The sequence below is a fragment of the Protopterus annectens genome, chromosome 2.part1 (assembly GCF_019279795.1).
Source record: "Protopterus annectens isolate FY-2018-M chromosome 2.part1, PAN1.0, whole genome shotgun sequence".
Taxonomy (NCBI): Eukaryota; Metazoa; Chordata; order Ceratodontiformes; family Protopteridae; genus Protopterus; species Protopterus annectens.
In genome coordinates, this window is record NC_056729.1 from 1,428,353,553 (window position 1) to 1,428,380,279 (window position 26,727).

Here is a 26,727-nt window from a genome sequence, read left to right on the forward strand (position 1 = left end):
CCCATCTGTTATGACTGCAGCTGTATTGGCACTCGAACATCTACATTTATGGTAGGTACAAAACTGTACTTTTCCCTGCACCACTGATTGTTAAATATCCATCATACTCTTTCATTTTAATGAGAGGTCAGTGGGATCATGGTTACTGTCATATCACACAGATTACAGTGATTTCATTGCAGGAAATACATTTTATAATTACAGATGTTTGCTGGTATTTTAAAACCTGCAGATGCCTTCATGATGCAGGCTCCCATTTTCCAGCAAGAGGTTAAGCAGTACAAAAACCTTGTCCAATAAAGGAGAATAGTCTTCCAGTCATTTCTGTGAGGACTTCTGTTGCTTTGTTTCTGACTTTCCACTTGGGAGCATGTGGGTAGTGCTTGGATGCCCCACTGCAGTACCCAGCCATTTCTGATGTCAAGACAGGAATACTGCATCCCTCAACACTAGTAGCCTTGAGATTTAGAAAGCTAGCATGGTAAAAAGGACAAATGGAAATTATGACATATTGATTTTTTTCATTGTTACTTCTGAAATGTGTGTGCCGTTATAGGTATGGATGCCTATGTTTGTGAAGGCTTTCATATAACTTTATTACTTAGACACATTATGTCTTGCTTTTAATAGGAAAATGAACATTTGAAGAAATTTCATGTGACCTGGGAACTACATAATAAGCACCTTTTTGAAAGTCTGGTATTTTCTGAACCACTTTTACAAGCCAGTTTGCCAACACTGGTAGAACAGTTAAGGTGAGAAAAATATTTTCTCCTTTTTTGAGTAGATAAGATGATTGGATCTAAATGTGTCAGACAAATATTTAGAGCTGGTAGCTTATTAATTTACTTGTGGTAGTCCGTCTATACTGACCACAAGATTGTCCCAGACATTCAGGCAAATGGGTACAGCTTTTGTAATGTAAACGGTAAGAGAAAAATGTTCAGTCATTTACGTTTAAGACCACAGGTGTTAAGTTGTACATCCTTAAAGGATAGTGCATGACATACTATATTCAACAATTTAGTCTGCTGTACGTTGTATTTATTTATTGCTTTTGTTTACCGGGAAGATCCATTAGGTGTAGTGGAGGCTCGGGAGAAAAGCTCCACATATATTACCAAAGCATACAAGAAAAATAACACAGCATAGAGTAAAATACAGTTACAGTAGTGTAAAATGTCAGAAGTTAGCACTAATACAGATTATCTACAGCCACACTGCATTGAAGATAATATAATCTCAATAGTGCAATTATTATATACATATTTATACAGTTCTACATCATGTAGAATTAACATTGATGGTGGAGTTGTCCGATTAATTGTTATATGTTTGTAGGTGTTCGTAGCTAAGATTTAGCAAGGCAGAGTACGAGCTCATGCAGTTATGGCAAGATTGAGTGGAAAAGCTATACGAGTATTGTAAATGGAATGATGAAATGATTATATTGGAGGGTGCAGGTTTTTAAGGAGGTTTTATTTTGGCACATGTACAGTGCCATAGGGAAGAAAGATGCTTTCTGAGGGACGTCTTGAAGAGTAGGATTACTGATGGTTCTGATTTGAAGGTGGAAGGACATTCCAGAGTTCTGGTGCAGTAAGAGAGTTCAGCATTTGACCACCTGAGAGATTTGGTTTGTCAGCTTTCAGCAACAATTTGTTTTCAGATCTAAGGAGTCTGTTGGGGGTGATATGTGGTTAATAAATAGGAAAGAGAAGGGCACATTGATGGTTTGTATATAAATTTATGTGCAATAGTTAATTGTAGATATGTGAGGTAATGTGGCAGTTCAAGCCAGTCTAGGTGACATAAAGATAATTAGTGATGGGATGAATATTTTGAGTTTATTACAAATTTGGTAATCTTATTGTAGCATGAGTCAAGTTTGGTTTTCAGGATGGACTGTATATTGGGGAGGATGGGAGCACCATATAACAGAGATGGAAGCAGAAAGGAAGAGGCTAGGACTTAGCAGAGAGATTAAGGAATTGATTGCGTCTGTAAAGGATACCTGGTTTCTGATGTTATTTTGATGTTGTGGATGTGGAGGTCGAATGTTAGATTTTCGTCAGTGGTGACTTCTAGCAGTTTAGTACTTGGAACAACTACAATGATAGTATTAGGGATTGGACAGAGAATTCATTCCTATTGAGACAGGTGTTTTTTGGGGAGTGAATATTAGAAGTTTAGTTTTATTGAGGTTTAGAGTGAGATGGTTGTTTGACATTCAAGTTTCGATGTAAAGGCATCTTGAGAAAGATGTTGCAGCTCAGAAATGGATTTGGCAGTGCAGATGATTATTGAATCGGCATATTGGATAACAGTGTCATGACTAAGAGTGGTATGGAAGTTATTGATGAATTTACTAAATAGGAGGGGCCCTAGTATCGATCCCTGGGGTACACCTGTAGTTGTCTTGAGAAAAACGGTAAGCAGGATTGTTGCCATTTGGTAGATTGTTGCCTGTCTGTGAAATAGAGAATCAGTCGAAGGTGGCGGGTGATATACCTAGGTTGGAGAGTTTGGCAAGTAGAAGGGGATGGAAGACTGTATCGAAGGCCTTTGAGAGGTCAAGGAAGAGTGAGGAAACTTGACAAACCAGTGTCACGGGCCCTATTTACTGTGTCCAAAAAGGATATGAAAGCAGTACAGCTACTATGCCCTGGCCTGAAGCCATGCTGAGTTGGGGGAAAAGATTTGGTTATTAACAAGATATTTGAGAAACTGAGCGTGAACGCATTTTTCTAATACTTTGGCGATGGGGGAGAGAATAGCTATGGGTCGTAAGTTAGCGATGTCAGAGTTTTTGTCGCCTTTGTGTAGAGGAAGAAGAAATGCTTTCTTCCAGATGTGTGGTATGATGGACTCCTTATTGGAACTGTTAAGGAGTATACTGCTAGGGTAGGCAGTGGAGCTTACAGATAGTTGTAGGAACTCAGCAGGTAAATTGTCTGGTGTGTTACTACAAGATTTGAGTTTTTGAAGGAGTTTTTTATAGTGGAGGTAGATATAGGTGTAAATGAGAAAGTAGAGAGGTAGTTGGGGAGAGTGATGGAATATTAGGTGGATTGGGGTTTATTAGTCGGAAGGTGGAGGTGAGGTTTGCAGTGGTGTCAGTGAAGTTAGAATTAAAGAGAGAGGCCATCTCAGTGGGAGTTTTGTCTATTTTTGGGCAAGGGTTCTTGTTTGCACCTGGATGAAGTAGGGAGTTGGATTGCACCCCAGAATTGTTTAGGGTTTTGTTTGTTGGTCTTGAAGATTTTGGAAATGTTCTTTTTTATTTTTAAGCACTAGACATTTTGCTTGATTGTGTAGCTGTTTATATTGAGTGAGGTTGGATGAATTTTTGTTTTTTTACGAAGCTTTCCAGACTTCATCTCTAATGGATATAATTTACTTTATGTGTTTTGTAAGCCAGTTGACATGTTTAGCCTTAACTGTTTAGTCGAGGTGGGGCTACATTATCTAAGATCTTAAGAAATGTTGAACTGAAAAATTCAACAACATCATTGAAAGGGAGATATTTTAATGGTGTCCAGTGCATACTTAGTAAGATTTCATTAAAGGTAGTGGGGGAGAAATGAGATAAATGCGTTGTATGCTTGACTTGGTGCTGGTTAGAATTAGGGTGATCTTATGCATTATGTAGGCTGGTGAGTGGTCACTAATACTGTTAGGTAGTGTGCCAGAGGAGGAGATTTTGTTAGGGTCAGAAACCAGGATCCAGTCTAGGAATTGAGCCTTTGTAATTTCTATAGTTTGGTCTGGTTATATCGATGATTAGCTGTGTGTAATTGTATAGAGTAATGCTGGTAGTACTGCTAGAGGGATCTTGATTTGAAATGTCATGCTAGTTGATGTTAACATCACTTAGGATGATAGTTTTGTTTTTAATATTAGTAGTTGTCCAGGCGAGAATATCTTCAAGTATAGGAATGTTATTGTCTAGGGGGATGTGTATGACCAAGATACAAAGATTTTTACAGTTATTCATTTTTAGGAAGGCCACTAGTATCTCTGCAGTGGAGAATTGTGGGATAGGTTTTGTGTATTGAACTACAGTGATGGCATTTTGGATTAATTAAGGCAACGCCACCACCTTTTTATATTGTCTGTCCTAAGGCAACTGTAGGTAGGCGGTAGGAATTCAACGTCTTTGATATATGGTTTTAGCCAAGTCTCTGTGATGGCAGTGAAGTCAGGTTTATTTTGTCTTAACCAGGCATGCAGATGTGAAACTTTGTTTTTGATGCTGTGAATATTAATAATGGTGAAATGTAGGGATTTTAAGGAGTTTGGTGGTAACAGGGCCCTGGGAGGCGTCAGAGTTTGGATGAATGTTTCTGCAGTGAGTTAGGTTGCAGTGGATGGAAGGGTTTACATGTTGCAGCTTCTTTTTCATTTTCTGTTGGCAGGCTAGCGAAACATTAGTTTATAACAGGAGCTTTGAAGGGTGAGGATTTCTTTACTTTGGTTTGTAAGATTAGGCTTGTGCTATATAAGGTGGGGCCTATTGAGTAGCTGGGGGGGCGATAATGTATATATGGTTGTTGTAGAAGTTGGTTTGTAAGGTATATGGGTTGTTTTGATAAGATGATAGTTGTAAAATGAAATAGAGATGACGAGAGAAATAGAGAATAGTATCGGATATGAGAGACATTTGTAGAGGTGAGCTATGTATGATAACGGTATTTGATGGAGTAAAAGTTAAGGAGAGTAGTACAAGGTATTAGGAGTGATTGCATTTGTTGTATGAGGTAATTAGGAGTTGTAATGAGTGATAGGTGCAGGTAGGAAAGTGGAGTATTTAAGTAGAGGTAGAGAGGTAGTGGGTGAGGGATAGTAAGATTAGAAGGACTGTATATGGAAAGGAGAAATGTATGACAGGAATGCAGATGATAGGTGGATTGGATGGATTAAGAGTTGTAGAAATCAGATTTCTATGTAATACATTTAGCTTTTATTTTTTTAAAACACTTTTCTAGTGGCAGTTATTTCAAAAACTTGTTTATTCCATGTTTTGTCTCACATTAAAGGAAAGGTTCAGTAACACAAATGTTTCCTACCAAGTGGGATGGACAACCTTAGTAGTATTTTCCCTGAAATAAACACCTTGGTACACTTTGCCTTGAAGTCCTTTCTAGAAACAGGCAAAACTTGTTTTTAAAACTGAGCAAGTCTTGAGTGTGAAAAAAAGTACGAGTTTCCGCTATAAGTCTCTAGGCTTAGATGATACGATGTTGCTGAATCTTGGGGAACTGTAGGATAAGACTACTCTGTTCTGACGTATTGGGATTTAGTTAGATGATACTGGCACTGGCAACCATAACATACAATTCAATGTAATTTAGCTGGGAATAAATACACTTTTTCCATTAGCCAGCACTGTCTCATTGCAGGAGTTGTGTGTAATCTTTTAACAGTACGTTAGGTAGTCCAATCTCACCTTCATTTTTACATATGGATTCGGAGCCGATCCTCAAGCTTGAAGACTTCTGGTTGGCTCGTGGCTAAGCAGGTATCCCATGGTGCACCAGTGCAATCCCCAGATCTCGTTTGCCGCGTCGACGAGTTCGGATGTGCTTCTCTTGACTCTGGCTAAGTTTTTTGCATTTTTCATTATCTAGTGGTTTTTTGCATATTTACTGAATATATACATATATAGGGCTTTATCTTAATTGTCTTCTGGTCTTGTTTCACCGTAGTAGTATCCTGGGTACCAGTAGTTCGGCCCAGTTGCGATTTATTGTGTAGTTCATTAGATTTGGTGGTTTTGCCATTCTTAATCAGTAGGGGCTCCTATTGATTACTTTCCTGTCAATCGATTATTGTTGACTGGTGGTCTTTCACGGGGACCCGCTAAAGTCTTAATCACTTTACGGTTGCAAATTTTTCTCCTATCCTTTGAGTGTGTGTGGGTGTGTTGTGGTATACTTGGTCTGTTTGAATTAGAAGACCCGGTTCTTCACAAGGCTAGGCCCGTTTAACTTGGAGGATCTAGTTCTCGTGTTTCTACTCCACTGTATTTTTATTTGAAAATATTTCCTGTGTTACTGAATATCTGTCTGTTGTTAGTGTAAGACCCAGTATTTTTTCTTACACCAGGCTAGGCCCTTTTAACTTAGAGGACCTAGTCCTCGTGTAATTCTGCTGCAGGGCTAGGCTCGTTTTAGTTAGAGGACCTAGTCCTCAGTCATTCTCTTTCTCTTTTCTCCTCTGGTTGCAATGTCTAAGGATAGCAAGAAGCACAACCCCCCTGGGTTTAAAAAATGTATGAAGTGCTCCCAGAAAATGTCTTTGACGGATGGCCACAGTAGCTGTGTCCACTGCTTGGGAGCCATCCATTTGCAAGAATCATGTTTGTTCTGTCATGTTTTCTCTCCTAGAGTGTTGCAAGAGAGAAAGAACAAACTGATACTCAGGGGTCTTCTGAAGCCAACCTTCGAGGAAGCTTTATCTGGTTCTTCGGCTTCTTCATCTAAATCTTCAAAGTCACGATCTGACTCAAAATCTAAAGGTTCAAAAAGGCCTTCTCCGGCACCGGCTGGTGTTTCGAAGCCGACGGCCAAATAAACAAAATCTGCCTCCTCGACGACTCGGTCTTCGGAGCCGAAGGAGAGCACCGTGGTTTTAGAGTCGATCACAGGTGCTTCGGTACCGACTGCTGAACCCTTGGAAATAATTGACTTTGCTTCTCGGAGCCGGTCTGTAGAGTCCCTACCGGTCTCCTTGATGGTCAAATCTCCAGTGCCTGCTAGGTCGAGATCCCCGGCTTTTATCTTCTAGGTCTTCCAGGAGTCTCTTGGAAGAAGATGTGGAGAGGGTATTACTGAGACTCCTGAAGTCGTCTGCCCTGCCTAAATTTTTGTTAGCTCCGACCCAATCGGCTCCGGAGCCACTTGAACCAGTCTTGTCCTCATCCGTGATTCCTCCTCCGAGCCATGTTGGTTTTTCGGAACCGGAGTACTTGTTACCAATGGAGGAATCCTCTGTTCCGGCTCCCCTTGCTGTAGCATTGGAGCAGAGTTCGGCTCTGACACGCTCGGCTCCGTCAGTCGTGTACAGGGACCGAAGCTCTTCTTTCGGCGCCGAGGGGGAGAGTTTGAATCTATTTTCATCGGTTCCGAGCCTTCCTCTCGGTGCTTCCGCCAGGGTGAGCTCAGACCCTGGATCTATCTCTGAGCCGATGGCTTGGGCTCCGACACCGTTGTTTGTCTCTTCGGAGCGGGGATGGTCTTCGGAGCCGGAGAGGTCTGCTTTTGAGGTGATGAGGAGTGTGCTATCACAATCGACAGCCCTTGCCAGTGGTACATGCACCCCCCCCCCCCCCCCAACCAGGGCTCCCACTTCGGTCTCAGTACCTACTCTCTCCGGAGACAGAAGAGACCCACAGCCTCAGGAGCCACCGGCTGGTGGCCCCACTCTTCCGGGGCCTCCCCAGAAGGTCCTTTTGAGGAGCCCCCTTGGAAGAGAGTATGCCAGAGGAAGCATATTGACTCCCAGGATGAGTCTTTGACATCAGACACTGACCTCGATGAGTCAGAGGGGTCTCCTAAGTCGTCCTCTGATGATGTCTCCTTTGTGGACATCCTAGAGATCCTTAAACAGAGGTGCGACTGGCCCACTGTCGACCCTTCTGATGAGGAGTCGGTGTACCTGAAGGCTTTCGGGTCTCAACCCTCTGCCTCTTGGGTGTCTCCACCTTTCTATGAGCTAATGGATCTGGTTAGTCGGAAGGTGTGGGATACTCCCGATGCCATGGAGCCAGTCCCTAGAAGACTAAATAAGATGTTCTTCGTGTTTCACTGTTACAGTCATTACATTTGGGTAATCTGCTGGCAGGTTGTCCTCAGTCGGCCTGAATAACAAAGTCTTGGGTGCTGCGTCAATTGCTGTCTGCTCTTCCATGACGTCAGGTCGTCAGGGGTATAAAACATGCAGCCGACGCCATTTTAATCCGTCTTTCTTGCCGCGCGGTGCCCGACGCAGAAGCAGTTCCCAAGTGCCGGTCAGCCAACTCCTGAAATTTTCGTTTTCTAGTTTCAGAACCGAAGTCTTCAATCTAAAGCGAAGTACCTCATTGGGGAAACTTCTTGCTCCATACCGATGTCAGTAAAACATAATATTTGCATTACTTGTGGGAAGCAAATACCTCATAAGGATTTTCATTTGTACTGTATTCCTTGCCTAGGCCCTGACCACAAAGTGCCTTGCTGTCGGTTTTGTGCTAAATTTAACCAACGCACTATTAAGCTTCTGTATATTTTTGCTTCTAAATTTTTCGGTTCAAGATTTAACTACCCTGAAATGTCGTCGGTTAGCAATCCGACTACCGGGGTTCACAAAAAAACGCAAGGAAAAAGGCAGAGACAGACCATCGAGGTCCAAAACCGACGACGAAACTTCTCCTAAGCCAGTCGCCGGTTCTCAGTGAGGCACTTTTACAGCCCCTGATATCCGCTACTTTTGAGTCGCAGGCCTCTACTGAGACCCATTTGTCGTCCGGTATGCTGCGAGATTCGCAAAGTATTGAACCCGTGGATGTCTGCCCCTTGGATGGGTCTGGAACCGCTGAGCAGACACCGGCTTCTGAGGGTATTTTCAGGCCTCAACATTTTTATATTAAACCGATGCCATCATCAAAAACAAGGTCAAAAACAACTTCTATGTCTAAAAAACTGATGCATGAGCCACGTGCTCTGGCCCCTATGCCTAAAAAACAAATGATCAAAATGGCTGAGGATTTAATTACCTTGATCAGGCCCCCCCCCCTCCCCCTGCTAAGAGGCCTAGGCAAGTCACTGATTATGAATCTTCAGATCGGGTTTCCATTTCTTCTGATTACTCCTCCGATCAGGAATTTTCTATACCACCGTATGAGGATTCTGATGCAGAGGAATCCATCCTATCTGCATCTCCTCTTGAGGATTACTCTTTTGGAGAGTCCTTGCATACCTTAAGGGAACATTTTCATTGGAAGAGTCAGGACTTTTCTAAATCAAAGAAGAGGCTTAGGGATTGCCTTCTTCTACCTCAGCATAGGCCTTTGGCAGTACCCTCCTGTATTAGACATCGTGGATGATGTGTTCTCGGAATCAAGCATGGCTCCTGATTCCTTGCCTCCGGCTCTTAGTAAGCCAGACAGATATTAAAGGGTTCCTGACTCCCACAAATTTCTTTTCACAAATCCTGCTGCTGATCCTGAGACTATTTCTCAGGGTCCCAAGGGTGTTAAGGCTTCTACAGCCAAAAATTCTACCCCTTCTGATAGAGATTCCAGGGCGCAGGATAGATGGGGTAAGAAGGTGTATATGTCTGCAACCTTGGCAATCAGGGCTTTAAACTGCCAGTTTCATATGCTTAAAGATCAGCAGCATGTTATGGGCTTACTGAAAAAGAAAATGATGTTGATTTCTGATTGTGTGGAAAATAGAGTTACAGGATTTATTGCATGCAGCAGAACAGGTTGGAAAGCATACTTTGCAATGTGGTTTTTATTCCTTGGAGGCCTCTTGTAGAGCAGCCGTTACTGGATCTGTGATAAGAAGGCATGCCTGGCTCAAGGAGCAAAATCTGCCTCATCATGTTAAAGCTAAATTGTTGGATGCCCCTTTACAGCAGCATGATACTCTGTTTGGTAATAAGGCAGAAGAGGTTTTAAAGAAAATGGAAGACAAAGCTAAATCTATGCAAACTGTAAAATATTTTTTTGCAAGTGCTGCCACCCAGGTTCAGTAGGCACTGGCCTACTAAAAATTGGTCCTTTCCTGTATCCAACAGAGCCACTCAGGGCAAACCCAGGCGCTCAAAAGGCTCCAGATATCAATCACAGGGATCTTACAGGTCAAAGCAATGGGGTGCCTCCACCTCCAAATCTGGAGGTGGTAAAGCACAACCCTACAGTAAGCAGTCTCAATGACTTTCCTCTACCATTTCCAAGCACTTATCTTTTGGCAGCCCCCTTGGGGGGAAACTAACACGTCATGCTCAAAATTGGCAGTTAATTACCCAGGACAACTGGGCATAGTATCCCAGGGGTACAGATTTAATTTCCATACTTTGCCAATTCCAAACGGATGGCCAGATCTGCCACAAAACCAGTGGGCAGCGGCCCAGAAACAAGTCCTGTCCCTCATGGATATGGGGGCTATTCAGCCTGTACCAGAAAAGGAAAAAGGACAAGGATTTTTTTCAAGACTTTTCATGGTACCCAGAAAAGGCAATTCATGGCGTCCAATACTGGACTTGTCGATTCTAAACACGTTCCTGGACATTCCAAAATTCAAAATGCTGACTTTACAACAGCTACTGCCTGTGCTAGGCAAGAATACTTGGTTAGTAACTCTAGATGTAAAAGAGGCATACCTGCATATCCCAATAAGGAAATCTTGCAGAAGATACCTCTGCTTCAAAGCAGGCTTTTTGCATTACCAATTCTCTGCACTGCCCTTTGGCTTATCTACTGCACCCAGGGTCTTTACAAAGTGCCTGTCACCAGTAATTGCATTCTGCAGACAAAGAAACATTCAAATTTATCCTTATCTGGACAATTGTCTCATTCAGGCAGAGGACAAGGACACTCTTCTTCAGCATCTGGCATTTGTAAAAAGGCTCCTAGCATGCCTAGGGTACACCATAAACGAAAAGAAATCACAACCGGTGCCCCCTCAAATAATTACATTCCTGGGTGCAAGCTTGAATACAACTGCCCAGATGGCTTACCTCACGCCAGACAAGCAACTGACAGCATACTTCAAACAAATTGCAACAAAAACCCAGTTATCTGCAAGACAAATTCTTCAGGCTTTGGGGTTCATGCATCCTGCATTCTACTAATTCCGTATGCGAGAATGCATATGAGGAAACTTCAGTGGCACCTAAAAAGTTTATGGAGTCAACATTGTCGCAGCCTGGAAACAATGATCCCTCTCATTCCCTGCCTACAACAGGAGTTTTTTTGGTGGGCAGAGACATGTCACCAAAACAAGGGACTGTCATTCACTGTACCCCCTGCCACCCAAACCCTAACTACAGACGCATCAGACTATGCTTGGGGGGCCCACCTGGCAGGGAGATGCATTCAGGGCAAATGGAGCCCAAACCAAATGCATCTGCATATCAACCAGAAAGAAATGCTAGCTGTTGAGAATGCTCTGACAGCCTTCAAGGACTTAACTTCATCCAGGACAACTACTGATAAAAATGGACAACACCACAGTTATGTGGTACATAAACAAGCAGGGGGGTACCCATTCCTACCCCCTCTGCAGACTAGCCATGGCCTTGTGGAACACAGCCTTGATTTACCAAATACATCTTCGAGCTCAGTTCCTGCCAGGAAATCAAAATACTCTGGCAGACAACTCAAGCAGAAATCTTATGGACCCGTACGAATGGAAACTGGATCCACAAATCTTCAACATGTTAACACAGAAATGGGGAAGCCCAGACATAGATCTATTTGCCTCTCCCCAAAACTATGAGTTGGACAAATTCCACATGAGAACTCATCACAAAAAAGCATGGAAAGTGGATGCTCTGTCCTTCAGCTGGAAAAACCTATCAGTCTATGCCTTTCCCCCTCTGCCTCTACTCTCCAAGGTCTTAGTAAAAGTCAGACAGGAAAAAAGCAAAAATGATTTTAATTGCTCCGGACTGGCCTCGCCAACACTGGTATCTGCTTCAAAGGAATATGTCACGCCTTCCTCCGTGGTACTTGCCTCAGACACATCACCTACTGTCTCAGCAGAACTATCAAATTCTCCACACACAGCTCCAAACTCTGAATCTTGCAGCATGGCTAATCAACTAATTCTTCAAACCACATCTCTCAGTAAACCTGTGATGGATATCATTTTGGAAGCCAGAAGGCCTAGTACTAGAAAATCTTATGCTGATAAATGGAAGAGATTCTGTGCTTGGAACCAAGCACAGGGACTAGACACAGCAAAGCCCAATATTCCTCAGATTTTACAATACTTAATTGAGATGCTTGACAAGGGCCTATCTTTTTCTTCAAAAAAATCCATGCCTCTGCCATCTCTGCTTATTACAACACAGAGCCTCCTCTCTTTTCTCATCCACTGCTAAAACAGCATCTCAGATGGGCCAAAAATTTAAGGCCTCCCAGGAGAGTGCCAACTCCTGCATGGGACCTCAAGTTTGTGTTGGAAAAACTCACCCTACCTCCTTTTGAACCAGCAGCTACTGTGGATATAAAATTTCTTTCTTGGAAGACAGCTGTCCTTTTGGCAGTCACTTCAGCTAGAAGGGTTTCAGAACTACAGGCTCTCATGGCAGTGGAGCCTTTCATTACATTTTACCAGGACAGGGTGGCCCTCAGGACCAGTCCTTCTTTTATGCCTAAGGTGGTATCCAGTGTGGCTCTTAACCAAACCATTCATCTGCCAACTTTTTTCCCAAATCCGCAGAACAAGGGGGAGCGGATTCTGCATTCATTGGATGTACACAGACAACTAAGATTCTACTTGAACAGGACAAAATGTCTAAGAAAGTCTGAGCTACTACTGGTAGCATTTGCTGCAGGATCAGAGGGGAAGGCTATATCAAAGCAGACTATTTCTAAACGGATAAGCCACTGCATTCGTTTTATACTATTTGCACCATGGTAAACCTGTGCCAAAGGGGATCAGGTCCCATTCCACCAGGGCTGCCTCTACTTCAGCAGCTTTTCTCAGAGGGGTCCCTACCAGAGGCATTCTAGAAGCTACTACTTGGAGCTCTGTTGATACGTTCACAAAGCATTACCATTTACCTCTCTTCTCTAAATCCAGGGCAGGCTTTGCCACTGCAGTCTTCCAGGGCCTTATAGCCACTTCTAATGCTGTTTAGCTCCATCCTTCCATCCATAGCTTTGGGATTCTAACCAAATGTAATGACTGCAACAGTGAAACACGAATAACATAGTACAGTTGTGTACACTTACCATAAATGTAGATGTTAGAGTGTATTCACTGTTGCAGTCCAGGTTACCCACCCACCATCCTCCATTCTATACCTTTTCTTTCATTCACGATGCTCAAAAGCCTTTGTGGTGTATTTGCTTTTAGTTGAAGGTAAATTTTATTTTTCTAAGTTGCATTTATATATATTTACTGTTTTTTTATATATTTTTGCTCCCCATTTGGGGGGCACCTGATATCTGGGGCAAGAAAAACTGATTAAAATGGTGTCGGCTGCATGTTTTATACCCCTGACGTCATGGAAGAGGAGACAGCAACTGACGCAGGACCCAAGACTTTGTTATTCAGGACGACTGAGGGCAGCCTGCTAGCAGATTACCCAAATGTAATGACTGCAACAGTGAATACACTTGAACATCTACATTTATGGTAAGTGTACACAACTGTGCTTTCCTGTCTACCCCTCCTGGAAAAGAATACTTGTCTAAGGGCATTCCCGTAGATGCCATGGTGGTGGCGGCGACAGCCACGAAGAAGGAGTTGGCGGAGACTTCTTCCTCTGTTCATCTGCTAAACAAGGAGTTTTGACAGATGGACAGATTTGGGAAACGTGTATTTAGTTCAGCGGCTTTTACAATTCGATCTCTGAACTATCTTACCCATTTCACGAGGTTGCAGAGGGATCTCCTCAAGGAATTAGGAGATTCCATACAGGGTGCTTGTCCTGAGGGAGTCCCTGATAGGATCTCTGCTCAGTTGCCCACCCTAAATTCAATAGTGAATTCCTCCATGTGGCTTATCTCTCATGCGGCTGATGGAGTGAGCAGAGCAGCAGGTTCAGGAGTTGCCCTTAGGCACCACTCCTGGATGCACTTGTGTAACTTTGCGGAGCCTTTTAAGTCCACCTTCACCAACGCCCCATTTGATGGTTCCTCCTTGTTTGGTTCCAAGGTGAAAGAAACACTCACTCTGTGTGAACAGGAAGGAAAGACTCTCCCTGCCGTGGGAGTCCGTTTTACCATCCCCTTTCGGCCATACCCCAAAGGTCAAAGAAAGGAGGTAAGATGTGGTTCAAGAAGTCCCAGAGGGCCTTTCCTGTCACAGAGTGAATCCTCTTTCAGAGGCAGAGGAAATGGTAGATGTCGCCCTAGAGGCAGGGGCGGTCCGCAATAAAAGCAAGGCCGTGGTTCTTTTCAAGGGCGACCTTATCAGCACTCTTGATGTGGGGCCTGACTGCGTTTCTCTATGGCCAGTCGGGGGTCGCAACTCTTTGTATTCAGATGCCTGGCTAAATATAACACAAGACAAGTGGGTACAAAGAGTTGTTACCAGTGTCTATATTATACCCTTTTCCCTTCCACCGTTTGTTCCCAAGAAGATCCCAGATGTTCCACCCAATCACAGGGATCAGGCAACTGTGGAGATCAACAAGTTGCTCTCAAAAAAAAAGTCATCCACCCCATCCCAGCAGACCAGACAGGATCCGGAACTTACTCCAGGTTCTTTTAGTCCCAAAATGAACCAGAGACTGGAGGCCAATATTGGACCTCAGCAGATTAAATGAATCCTTGAAAAAAGACAAGTTTTGGATGGTCCCACTGCAGTCGATACTCCCGTTGTTAGAGAAAGACGATTGGATGTGTTCTCTGGATCTCCAAGGCACCTACTACGATATAGAAATGGACAAGGCATCAAGGCGTTATCTACGCTTCCGGCTGGGAGCCAGCCATTGTCAGTTTTGTGCTCTGCCCTTTGGTCTTACCACAGCCCCCCAAGGTGTTCACCAAATGCATGGCAGTAGTGACAGCTGACTTGAGACGTCAGGGATTCCAGGTGTTTCTGTATTTGGACGACTGGCTCCTTACCGCCCCCACCAGGCATCTATTTCTCCAAAACAGGGATGCCACCATCCTGCTTTGTGCTCATTTAGGGATCTTCATAAATTGGGAAAAATCTGCATTACTGCCCTCGCAATCTGTGAATTTTATAGGCACAGAGGTAGACACAGTGGATATGACAGTTCGTCTTCCTGACAAAAGAGCACAAAACCTCTTCTCACAGGTTCATAGTCTTTTTCCGCTTTGGAATGTCAAAGCAAAATGGATTCTTCAACTTCTTGGAACGATGGCCTCAACCATTCTGTTAATACCTTTAGCCAGGTTGCATATGAGAATCCTTCAATGGCTCCTGTTCTCCCAGTGGTCGTTCCAATATCTACCGATGAATCACCCTATTCTGCTGACAGAATCATGCAAAAAGGACCTTCATTGGTGGATAGCCCCCAACAACTTGTTCACGGGAGCTCCTTTTGTGCCTACCCAAGCTGTTGCCACTGTGACCCACAGATGCCTCCCAGGTCGGGTGGGGGGGGGGCATTATCTTGGCAGGACTGTCCACGGCACATGGCAAGAGCACGAGGCTCATCTGCATATCAACGTTCTGGAGATGAGAGCAGTGCTTCTGGCGTTGCAAGCACTTCAGGACCTTCTTCCCTCAGGGACAATTGCAATACAAATGGACAACATGTCGGTTATGTGGTATATCAACAAACAAAGTGGTACCAGATCTTACCCAGTCTGTCAAGAGGCCATGCGAGTTTGGGAATGGGCGATTTCTTCCCAGCGCTTTCTGGTGGCAAAGCACATTCTGGGGACAACCAATGTGATAGCCGACAAGCTGAGCCGGGCAATCTTGCTGCCCCACGAGTGGTCTCTGAAATGGGAAATAGTGGAACAGAATTTCCAAAAATGGGGACAACTTGCTGCGACCTTTTTGCCAGTCCAGTCAATGCCAAGTGCAGCAATTATTTTTCCTTAATTCCCCCTCCGGGAGAAGCACCCAGAGACGCTCTGGTCCACGATTGGCCCACGGGTCTTCTATATGCCTTTCCTCCATTCCCTCTTATCCCCAAAGTGATACAGAAGGCCAACTGACTGGGAAGCAAGTTAATCCTCATTGCTTCTTACTGGCCTTGTCAGGTCTGGTTCCCCTTCCTCGAGCCTCTTCTGGACGATCCTTGGATCTTGGACCCAGTTCAAGATCTATTGACCCACATGTCAGGTTCGATACACCCCTCTCTCCACACTCTCATATTGACAGCTTAGCTGCTCCAGTTTCATCTCTAGTCAGGCTTCATGATGTTTCGTCATCAGTGTCCCATATTCTTTTATACTCGCATAAACCATCAACCAAAAGGCTGTATGAGAGTAAATGGAAAAGGTTCTGTATTTGGGCACAGAAAATGAAACTGGATCCTTACACCGCTCCCGTTCCTGTGATCCTGTGATTCTGGAATTCCGTTTAGAGCTTTTTCAGCAGGGATCTGCCGCAGCCACCATCAAAGTACAATTGGCGGCTCTCCCACATTTTTATGTCTCATAAGTTATGCAAAATTTTCTTAAGAGGAGCAACTTTACTAAGACCACCATTACAGGAACCTGTGGCTTCTTGGGACTTAAATTTTGTGTTGTCCAAACTAACATCCCCTCTCTTTGAACAGTCTCATTCAGCTTCCTTAAAGTATTTGCCTTGGAAGACTGTGTTCTTAGTAGCTATTGCATCAGGCAGATGCGTTTCTGAGCTACATGCCCCGTCTATTAAGCCACCTTATTTAGTCTTTCATAAAGACAGGGTTTCTTTATGTACCAATCCTTCATTTATTCCCAAAGTTTGTTCTTCTGCCACATTGAAACCAGTCAATTGAACTTCCAGTTTTCTTTCCCAATCATAGCATTGCAGCTGAATATCGTTTCCACCAGTTGAATGTTCACAGACAGCTACATTTTTATTTGCAACGGACCAAAGAATTTCGGAAGTCAGACCAGTTGTTCATTTCCTTTTTCTGATTCCAGATTGGGCTTACCAGTTTCTAAAGTGACATTGTCTAACTGGATTTCGAGTTGCATAGCTTTCATCTACAGTTTGGAGGGCAGACCTTTACCACAAAGGATCAAGGCTTTCACTCTACCAGGTCTCTGTCTACCTCTGCAGCCTTTCATGCCAGGGTACCAATTGATCATATCTGTGCAGCAGCAACGTGGGCTAACCCTCACACCTTCATTACTCATTATAAGTTGGATTTGGCTTCTAGGGTTATAGCATCCTTTGGCTCCATGGTGCTCAGGAGTATCGTCCAGGGAGCCACCCAAGAATAAGGCTCTAGGGACGCTGTCCCATATGTAAAAATGAAGGTGAGATTGGACTACCTAACATAAAGAAGTTATGTACTCACCATAACGTTCCATGTTGGTAGTCCATCTCGCCCTTCATTTTTACCAACCCGCCTACCTGCCCCCATCCTGGAAGATCTGGAGGTAATACTGTAAATTTATTGGTTGGCGACTCTTTTGTATTGGTTTGTTGGTTAGGGGTTTCTTTCTGTTTCTAGTGAGCAGCAAACAAGATCTGGGGATTGCACTGGTGCACCATGGGATACCTGCTTAGCCACGAGCCAACCAGAAGTCTTCGAGCTTGAAAATCGACCGAGTCTGAGTCGAGGATCGGTTCTGAACCCATATGTAAAAATGAAGGGTGAGATGGACTACCAACATGGAAAGTTATGGTGAGTACATAACTTCTTTTTAAATTGCTTGACTTTATTTGATATTTTACATGAAACTGTTTCCACTGTAGTACATTTATGCATGTAGATCTATAACATTTTTAATTCTCCCAAACAACATTATCCTAATAATCTGCACTGTTGTTTAAAAAACAAAATAGTGAGATGCTTCTGACTGATCTCTAAACTAATCCTTTCAATGTGACTACTTGTAATTTGAAAGAGCACTAAGGCATCTGCATAAATGGCTGGCATCTTGTGTTTCTTTGTGTATGTTAAATATCATTAACTGGAGGAGGATCTTTTTACCATGTCTTCTATGGACCCATAATACAGTATTATTGGTGCTGACAATTTAGATGGAAACTTGAGACTTATTTTCTTATATCACTGTTTTAGTCAGAAAGTAGCAACATGTGAGATGATGTTCAGAAATGCTGGTTGAGAATTCATATGGCTTTATTGCACCTTTAGAGACTATACCAGTCAGTATGTCTTGATTTCTAGTAATGGTAACATTTGAACTGTGCTTTAAACTGCTTTGAAACTGTGCTATTTCTGTGGATAAAAGTCTATAGTTGTTGACAGCTTCATTTTGAATGTCTATGGGTGTTGTGGAGGAGATTGGAAAGGTGCGCCTTGTACTTTTTTTGTAATTATTTTTGTTTGCTAAATATTTTTTGAGAGGGCAGCATTTATTCTCATTTGTTTTGTTCTTCCTGCCAGCAGCTTGCCAGTTTCTTAAATTATTTAAATACAGTTAAATGGCTTTAGTGGAGCAGATGGCAAAAAAGTCTAAACCCAGCTGACCTGGGATTAAGTAGCAGGCCAGAGCATTTGAGCGTCTGGCTGAGAAATGTAAAAATGAGTGTCTGATACCAGCTTGCCAAGCCCATTTGTAGTGTGGCATTATTGACACCTGGCCCAAGCAAATGTCCTGGCAATGCAGTAAGAAAGGCTGAAACACCCATGCTTGCCAAAATGTAGATATGCATAGTAATTGCAATGGTTCATAAACAAAAGCATGCTTGAGCCACTTCGGTATTGTAGAAGTTCTGCTGATCTCAGTTTACTAAAGTCAGTTTGACTGTCAGAAATGCCTTATGTTTTTTTAATGGGAAACATCTTTATTAAATTGTCATGTATGACATAGGTCGTGTTGCTTTTATATAGATGAAAATAAAGTCATAGCTATACAATCTCAGTTGCAAACATTATACATTCCAAACCATGCTTGACACATCTGTAGCTGCAAACATTATATATCACTTTTAACATTCAGTCACTGTTAGTCAGCCATTACATATGAAATTCTTTGTGTTCTGAGTTCATTGTTTCTTGGGGGGGGGGGTGCTGTGTATTTCTGTGGCCTGGGGGCAGTTATTGTCCATCCTTGGATGTGGAAAGCCACATCCTCGGGCTTATGGGATGAGGACTTTTCCGTAAGTGAATGTTGAAATGAAGTGCAACATAGGGGACCAAAAAACCTTCATGACTGAATATATGGCAGGCTTCTTCATTTGTATTTTTCCACTGCCTCTCGTCTCATTACTCTGTTGGACCAGTGGATTAAATGATGCTCAAGATCAATTAGAGGAGTTGGATGGTTGGCAGACAGGGAAGGAAAGTGTATTTAAAAGAATATTTAGGGAAGGCTAGAAAATAAAACTTTTCTGTTAAGTTAATTAGCCGTAGTAGGCCATAATAGTGTCCTGCATGCTTGTGATGTTAACATAGCCAGCATCCTTTTTTGCAAACAGCTGTCATTCCGAAAGTATTCCCTCGCAGAACAAGAAGACCAGGTACTTGTAAATAGACAAAAAGCAAGTGATCATATGTCACCTATGTAAAGCTGCTAATAATCTCCTACAGCTGAGAATTCAGAATTGAAAGAAAATTAAACAAAACAGGTAACATCTGAAGCATCTTGAAGGTTAATGCTTTGTTACTGTAAAAAGTCATGGAAAACTTGAACTGTTTATAAATACTTCAGGAGTTGTCAAATTCTGTTCCTAAAAGATTGCTCAGAGATGACTCCTTAGCTGGTCTGTAAAGCAATTTCTGTTTTGGTTTTGTTTTGTATGGTTTGCCTGGCAAGTATTACTGTGTGTGTGTGTGTGTGTGGGGGGGGGGTGCAACACCAGATTGGGGACCCAAATATAAAAACAGAAGTAGAAAAAAGTGAAGGGGATATGCTACACAGTGTCTTCCAAGATTATGGAATAATTTTCTTGGGTATTGGTGTCTGAGTAGTTGATGACTCAGTATATGTTGTGTCACTACTGAGCTGCTGATCTTTATATTTCTGCAGTTTCTCAGTAGTATTCATCTGACCTGACTCACTTTAATAAATTTGTCTGTTGTAGTTTGCCTCTTGGTCTCGGAAATGGTTGAAAAGGGTCTCATTGCAGCCCAGCACCCCATTTAACAAAAAATAAATCTCAAAAATATAACATAGTAAAGAGTCGCTTATCCGAACTAATTGGACCTAGGGTAGTTCAGATAATCAAACTGTTTGGATAATCAAACATGCAATTGAACCGGATACAAAAAACTTCTAAAATCTTGCTTTATTTTTTGCACGTAAATACTTTTCAACCATTCAGCGATTCCAGTGGACAGTAAAGAAAACAATTTCTCACACGAGCTTGGCTACAAGCTCAAAAAACATGCTTGAGCAAATGCATATAATGTTTACATATTCAGACCTTGATTTTTCCTACCCAAAAACTTTGGAAGGCTGGATGTTCTTTGTGTTTCACTGTTGCAGTCATCACACTTGGGTTATCTGCCTGCAGGTAGCCCTCAGTCGGCCCGAATACCAGAGTCTTGAGATTTCTGCGTCGGATGCTGTTGCCTCTTCCATAATGTCAGGTCGTCAGGGGTATAAAACATGCAGCTGATGCCATTACATCAGTCTTTCTTGCCGAGAAGGAATCTGAAGCATAAGCAGTTCTCAAGAACCGGTCAGCCGCCACCTGAAATTTTTGTTTTACGAGTTTAAAACCTGAAGTCTTCTAAAGCTAAGTACCCCGTTGGGGATTCTTTTTTCTTGCTCTAACCAATGTCAGAAAAAAAATTAACAATTGTCTTGCCTGTGGAAAGCAAATACCTCACAGAGATTTTCATTCTTACTGAGTCACCTGTTTAGGCCCAAACCATGACTTTCCCTCGCTGTCGGTTTTGTGCCTTGTTTAACGCCCAAACCATTTGTCGGACTGTTTTTGTAGCTAAATTCTTTCACTCTCGTTCTCCGTATTCTGAAATGGCTTTGGTAAGCCATCCAACTACCGATCTTCCGAAAAAGCGCAAAGATGGAGCCAGACCGCATAGGTCAAAAACTGCCAACGACTCTTCCGTTAAGCTAGTCGCAAGTCCACTGGTACTCAGTGAGGCGCCTTTGCAGCCCCTGATGCCCGCTTCTACAGATTCGCAGGCCTCTGCTGAAACTCATTCAGATTCGGGTATGCTGCGAAATGCTTCTTTGACTATGGAACTTGTGGATGTCTCTACCTTGGGTGGGTCTGGAGCTGTTGTGCAGGCAGTGGTTTCTGAGGGTGTATTCTGACCTACCAATATTTATATTAAACAGGCAACTTAATTTTCAACTAAAACTACCAAGTTTCTCAGGCCGAGAGTTTGCACTATGCCTAGAAAACCAACGTCCAAAGTGCATGCTCAAGCTCCCATGCCACAAAAACAAATGCTTAAAATGGCTGAAGACCTTATTACCCTAATTAGGGGAAGCCAGCCTTCCCCTGCTAAAAGACAAAGAATTGAATTTCCTTCTAATTCTACAGGCCAGGAGTCTGATGACTCTGACCCTTCTGATTACCAGGACATACCCTTATCTACCTATGAGGATTCAGATGCAGAGGAATCCATTCCCTCTGCCTCCCCTCCAGAGGATTTTTCTTTTGGTGAAACCTTGCATGCTTTGAGAGCATTTCCGCTGGGAATGCCAGGACTATCCTCAGTCCAAAAAGAGACTCAGGGAATTTTTAGATTTGCCTCAGCACAGGCCTGTAGCTATACCCTCTGTCCTGGATATTGTAGATGATGTCTTCATGGAGTTCTGTCTTACTCCTGACACTTTACCACCAGTTCCTAGAAAACCTGACAGGTACTATAAGAGTACCTGACTCTCACAAATTTATCTTTAAGAATCCTGGGATCCAGAGACCATTTCCCAGGGACCTAAAGGCATTAAGGCTACTACAGCCAAAAACCCTACCCCTTCAGACAGGGATTCTAGAGCTTTAGACAGATGTGGTAAGAAGGTATATACCTCTGCAACTCTTGCCATCAGGGCTTTGAATTGCCAGTTTCAAATGTTGAAATACCAGTGACATATTATGGAACTAATTAAACAAAAAATGGTGTTCCTTCCAGATTGTGCAGAAAATAAAGATTTACAAGAGTTAATGCATTCTGCAAACCAAGTTAGTTAAACATACTTTGCAGTGTGGGTTTGATGGCTTAGAAGCATCTTGCAGGGCTGCTATCACTGGGTCTGTACTGAGCAGGCTTGCTTGGCTAAAGGAACAAGTCTTGCCAGACCATGTCAAAGCAAAATTACCAGATGCTCCATTAAATCAGGAGCGTTTGTTTGGCAGAAAAACAGGAGCGTTTGTTTGGCACAAAAACAGAAGAAGTTCTTAAAAAGATGGAAGAAAAAGCTAAATCTATGCAAACAGAGATTTCTTACAGGTGCAGCCACCTAGATTCAGTAGGCATTGGTCTTCAAAAAACTGGTCCTTTCCAGTCCCTCTCAGGCCTTCTCAGTCCAAACCCAGAGGAAACAGACCACCAAGACTGCAGTCTCAGGGTATGCAGAAATCGAAACAGTGGAGTGTTTCCGCCTCAAAACCAGGGAGTGGTAAGCCACCCCCTTATGGAAAAAGTTCACAATGACTTTCCAATTATCCTTCCCAACCATGCCCAAGTACTTGTGCCCCTTGGAGGAAAACTCGCCCTTCATGCAAAATACTGGATGTCCATTACTCCCAAGGATACAGATTCTGCTTCCACTCACTGCCAACCCCAACCGGGTTGCCAGACCTTCCTCCAAACCAGTGGGCAGAGGATCAAAAGCAAGTACTTTCCCTTCTCCATATCAGGGCTATTCATACCTGTTCCAGTAGAACAAAGGAGACAGGGTTTCTACTCAAGACTGTTCCAGGTGCCCAGAAAAGAGAGCTCTTGGCACCCTACCCTGGATCTATCAATTCTCAACACCTTTCTGGTGGTCCCAAAATTCAAAATACTTGCACTGCAACAGCTTCTTCCTATGCTAGCCAAGGATGCCTGGTTAGTCACCCTAGACTTGAAAGAAGCTTATCTACACATCCCCATAAGGGAGTCTTGCAGGAAATATCTACTTTTCAGGGCAGGCTCTATGCACTATCAGATGTTCTTCTTGTTTCACTGTTGCAGTCATTACATTTGGGTTATCTGCTTGCACTAGCCCTCATTCGGCCTGATTAACAAAGTCTTGGGTCCTATGTCAGTTGCTGTCCCTTCTTCCGTGACGTCAGGTCTTCAGGGGTATAAAACATGCAGCTGACATCATTACATCAGTCTTTCTTGCCGTGTGGTGCCTGAAGCAAGAAGCAGATGTCCTTCAAGGATGCATCTGCAGTCATAACATATGGGTTGTCCTGCCTCAGGCAGCCCTTCGGTCGGCCGGATTCCAAAGTCTGGGTCTGGCCTCGGCTGATGTCGCATCTTCCCCGACGTCACAGCTGCTGGGGTATAAAGGCAACAGCCGACGCCATTTTCCCCAGTCTTTCTTGCCGCGCGGTGCCCGAAGCAGAAGCTGTTTGCAAGTGCCGGTCGGTCAGATCCAGAGATTCAGCTACCGAAGACTTCTAAAAAGCTAAGTACCCCGTTGGGGACTCTTTCTTGCCTCAGCCGATGTCAGACAAAGTAAATAATTGTTTAACTTGTGGGAAACAAAAACCTCATAAGGATTTCCATTCCTACTGCCTTCCTTGCTTAGGCCCAGGCCACGACGTATCAGCCTGTTTAGCCTGTGCCTCCTTCAACCGACGGACTCTTAGACGTTGGTCGGAGTTCGCAGAAGAGTTTTTTGGATCCGCTTTTGCATATAAAATGCCGTCGGAGACTCCGACTACGCATTTAGCCAAAAAACGCAAGGAAAAGGACCGTCACTCGCGGCCCGCGGTTTCGGCTGAAACCACGGTTAGGCCTACCGCGAGTGTCTCAGTTTCGGCTGAAACCGAGATCTCGGTTCTTCCTTCTGCCGAAATCATACCTCCAACAACCGAGGCCAGTGAGGCCCCGGCCGAATCGGCTACAGAAATCCCTACCGAAGAAGCAAGCGCACAAGAATTGTCCGACACCATTCCTTTGGACATTTCCACTCCTTCACGTGGGGCAGCTAGGCCCCCTGCTTCTATGTCTATTAAGGCTTTCTCCAGGGCTAAAGCAGCTAAAATTACTAAAGCTTTACCTGCAAAATCAACCTCACAGAGACCTTCCTCAAGTACCCAGATTCTCAGTCTTGCTGAGGACCTTATTTCTCTGATTAGGGTTTCCCAACCTCACCCAGACAGGCCCTCCCAACCTCCTCCTGACAAAAGGCCCAGGACTGAACCCCCCGAACTTCTCTCCTCTGACTACTCCTCGGATGGATCTGATTTATCAGACCATCACGAAGGGCCATACTCACCTTATGAGGACTCTGATGCAGAAGACTCTATCCCTTCTGCTTCCCCTCCAGAGGAATTTTCCTTTGGGGAAACTTTACACTCTATGAGGGAACACTTTCAATGGCAGGGTCAGGATTTTTCTGATTCTAGAAAGAGACTTAGGACTTTCTTACACTTGCCACAGCATAGGCCTTTAGCCATTCCACTTGTGCTAACTGTAGTTGATGATGCATATAATGATGTCAGCTCTGCCCCTGATTCACTTCCTCCGGCCCCTGCCAAACCTGACAGATACTACAGGGTTCCGGATTCCCACTTCCACTTGTATAAGGCCCATGCTGCAGACCCAGAAACTATTTCTCAGGGCCCGAAAGGTGTTGCAGCTGCCACTGCCAAAAACCCACTACCCTCTGAAAGGGAGTCAAGAGCATTAGAGAGATGGGGAAAGAAGGTTTATACATCTGCTACTCTTTCTGCCAGGGCTTTAAACTGTCAATTCCATATGATACAGTACCAGGAATATTTGTTAGACCAGCTGAATAAAAGCTTTCTTCTCCTGAACCTTTAGACCGTAAGGCCCTTCAGGATTTGGTACACAATTCTCAGCAGGTCAGTAATCATTATTTAAAATGTGGCTATGATGCACTGGAAGCTTCATTTAGATCAGCCATGACTGGGGCAGTAATTCGAGACATGCCTGGCTAAAAGAACAATCCTTGCCGGACCATGTTAAGGCTAAACTCCTAGATGCTCCAATGGAGAAACAAAGTTTATTTGGCTCCCCTGCACAGGAGATTCTAAAGAAAGTGGAAGAAAAAGCAAAATCTGTGCAAACAGTTAAGGATTTTCTGCAGGTCCAACCTCCGAGGTTCAGCAGAAACTGGCCTTCAAAGAATTGGTCCTTTCCAGACAACTCCAAAGCACAGAGGGGCAGGAATAGACGCCCAAGAGGCAGAGATCAATCAAAAGGTGCCTACAGGGGTCGCCAGTGGCAACCTGCCAACCAGAGAAGTGCTACCACAGCTGCAACTACATCCACTTCCACAGGACAAACACAATGACTTGACTCTGACTCCGCCTACAAGGGAACAACTGGAAGCACCCTTGGGCGGAAAATTGGCTTTATTCTCAAACAACTGGCATTGCATTACAAAAGACAAATGGACATTGCAAACAATAGACAGAGAGGATACAGGTTTCATTTCCACACTTTACCAAGAAGGAGCGGAATGCCAAACCTTCCACCAAACCAGAAGCCAGAGGCTTTAAGACAAATCAACAATTTACTTCAGATGAAAGCAATAGAAAGGGTACCATCTACGGAACAAGGCCAAGGGTTTTACTCCAGACTATTCCTTGTACCAAGAAAAGAAACCCAATGGAGGTCTATTCTCGACTTGTCCGCACTAAACACATATCTCATTGTGCCAAAATTCAAAATGCTGACCCTACAGCAACTTCTTCCCATGTTGGGTAAGGAGTCTTGGCTGGTGACTCTAGATCTCAAGGAGGCAAACCTGCACGTCCCTATCCGACCAGATTGCAGAAGACACCTCAGATTTCTTGCAGGATCTCAGAGCATTATCAATTCTCAGCATTGCCATTTGGCTTATCTACTGCGCCCAGAGTATTCACGAAATGCCTGGCATCAGTAATTGCACATTGCAGGCTTCAGGGAATTCAAATCTATCCATACCTGGATGACTGCCTAATACAAGCAGAGAACAGGACAAGACTTATAAAGGATTTGGCCTATGTCATACACCTGTTACAGGCCTTGGGATACACAGTCAACATCCAGAAGTCAAGACTAGTGCCATCCCAAAGGATAACCTTTTTGGGTGTGGATCTGGACACAATAACTCAGATGGCTTTTCTCACAGAAGAAAAACAAAAGCAACTACCAGTCTACTTCATGGCTTTGACAAGACAAACTCAGCTCACTGCAAGGAAAGTCCTGCAGGCCCTGGGTTATATGGCATCTTGCATAATCTTGATCCCACATGCCAGGCTGCATATGAGGAAATTACAATGGTACCTAAGGAATGTATGGTCTCAACACAGGCACAGTCTAGAAACAATGAATCTGAAGTAGGATATTCATTTGTCTGCAATGGATCCGATATCCATGGTTTTCCAGCTATGGATCCAAGCTCTCAGCTCCTCCTCACCCATAATGCCCTGCTCTACCCTCATGACCTCAGAGCTGGTGACTGGATTTGTATTCATAGCTCTCAGCTAAGTGGTGATTTATTTCCTGTTAAAACAGAAAATTTTAAGTTTTTTGTGTATTTCTGTGTGAAAGTTTAGGTTACCCTCTTTGATAGTTTTATTTTGAGTTAAATTAAGTAATTTTTTTTGTGTGTTGGGCCTGTGTGTCTTTTTGTTTAAGTTACTTTTAGTAGCTTTATAGATTATGGCTGATCAGCCTAAATCTATTTTTGCTCAAAAGTGTGGCCATAAGCTCTCACCGCTGATGGCCACACTCGGTGTGTTAAGTCCTGGGTTGAACACCTCACATCTGGTTGTTCCATTTGTGCAGGGTTCAACCCCAGGGCACTGAGGA

At 43.5% G+C, this 26,727-nt stretch overlaps 1 protein-coding gene across 2 annotated transcripts in view; it reads left to right on the forward strand.

Moving 5' to 3' along the window:
* The window catches only part of FAM193A (family with sequence similarity 193 member A), a 2,395,037-nt gene that overhangs the window by 631,518 nt on the left and 1,736,792 nt on the right, over positions 1–26,727 (forward strand). For both annotated transcript variants that reach the window (XM_044062897.1, XM_044062898.1), the window contains one exon: positions 631–755. In XM_044062897.1, the coding sequence (XP_043918832.1) occupies positions 631–755 (125 nt within the window). The remainder of the gene's footprint in view (positions 1–630; positions 756–26,727) is intronic.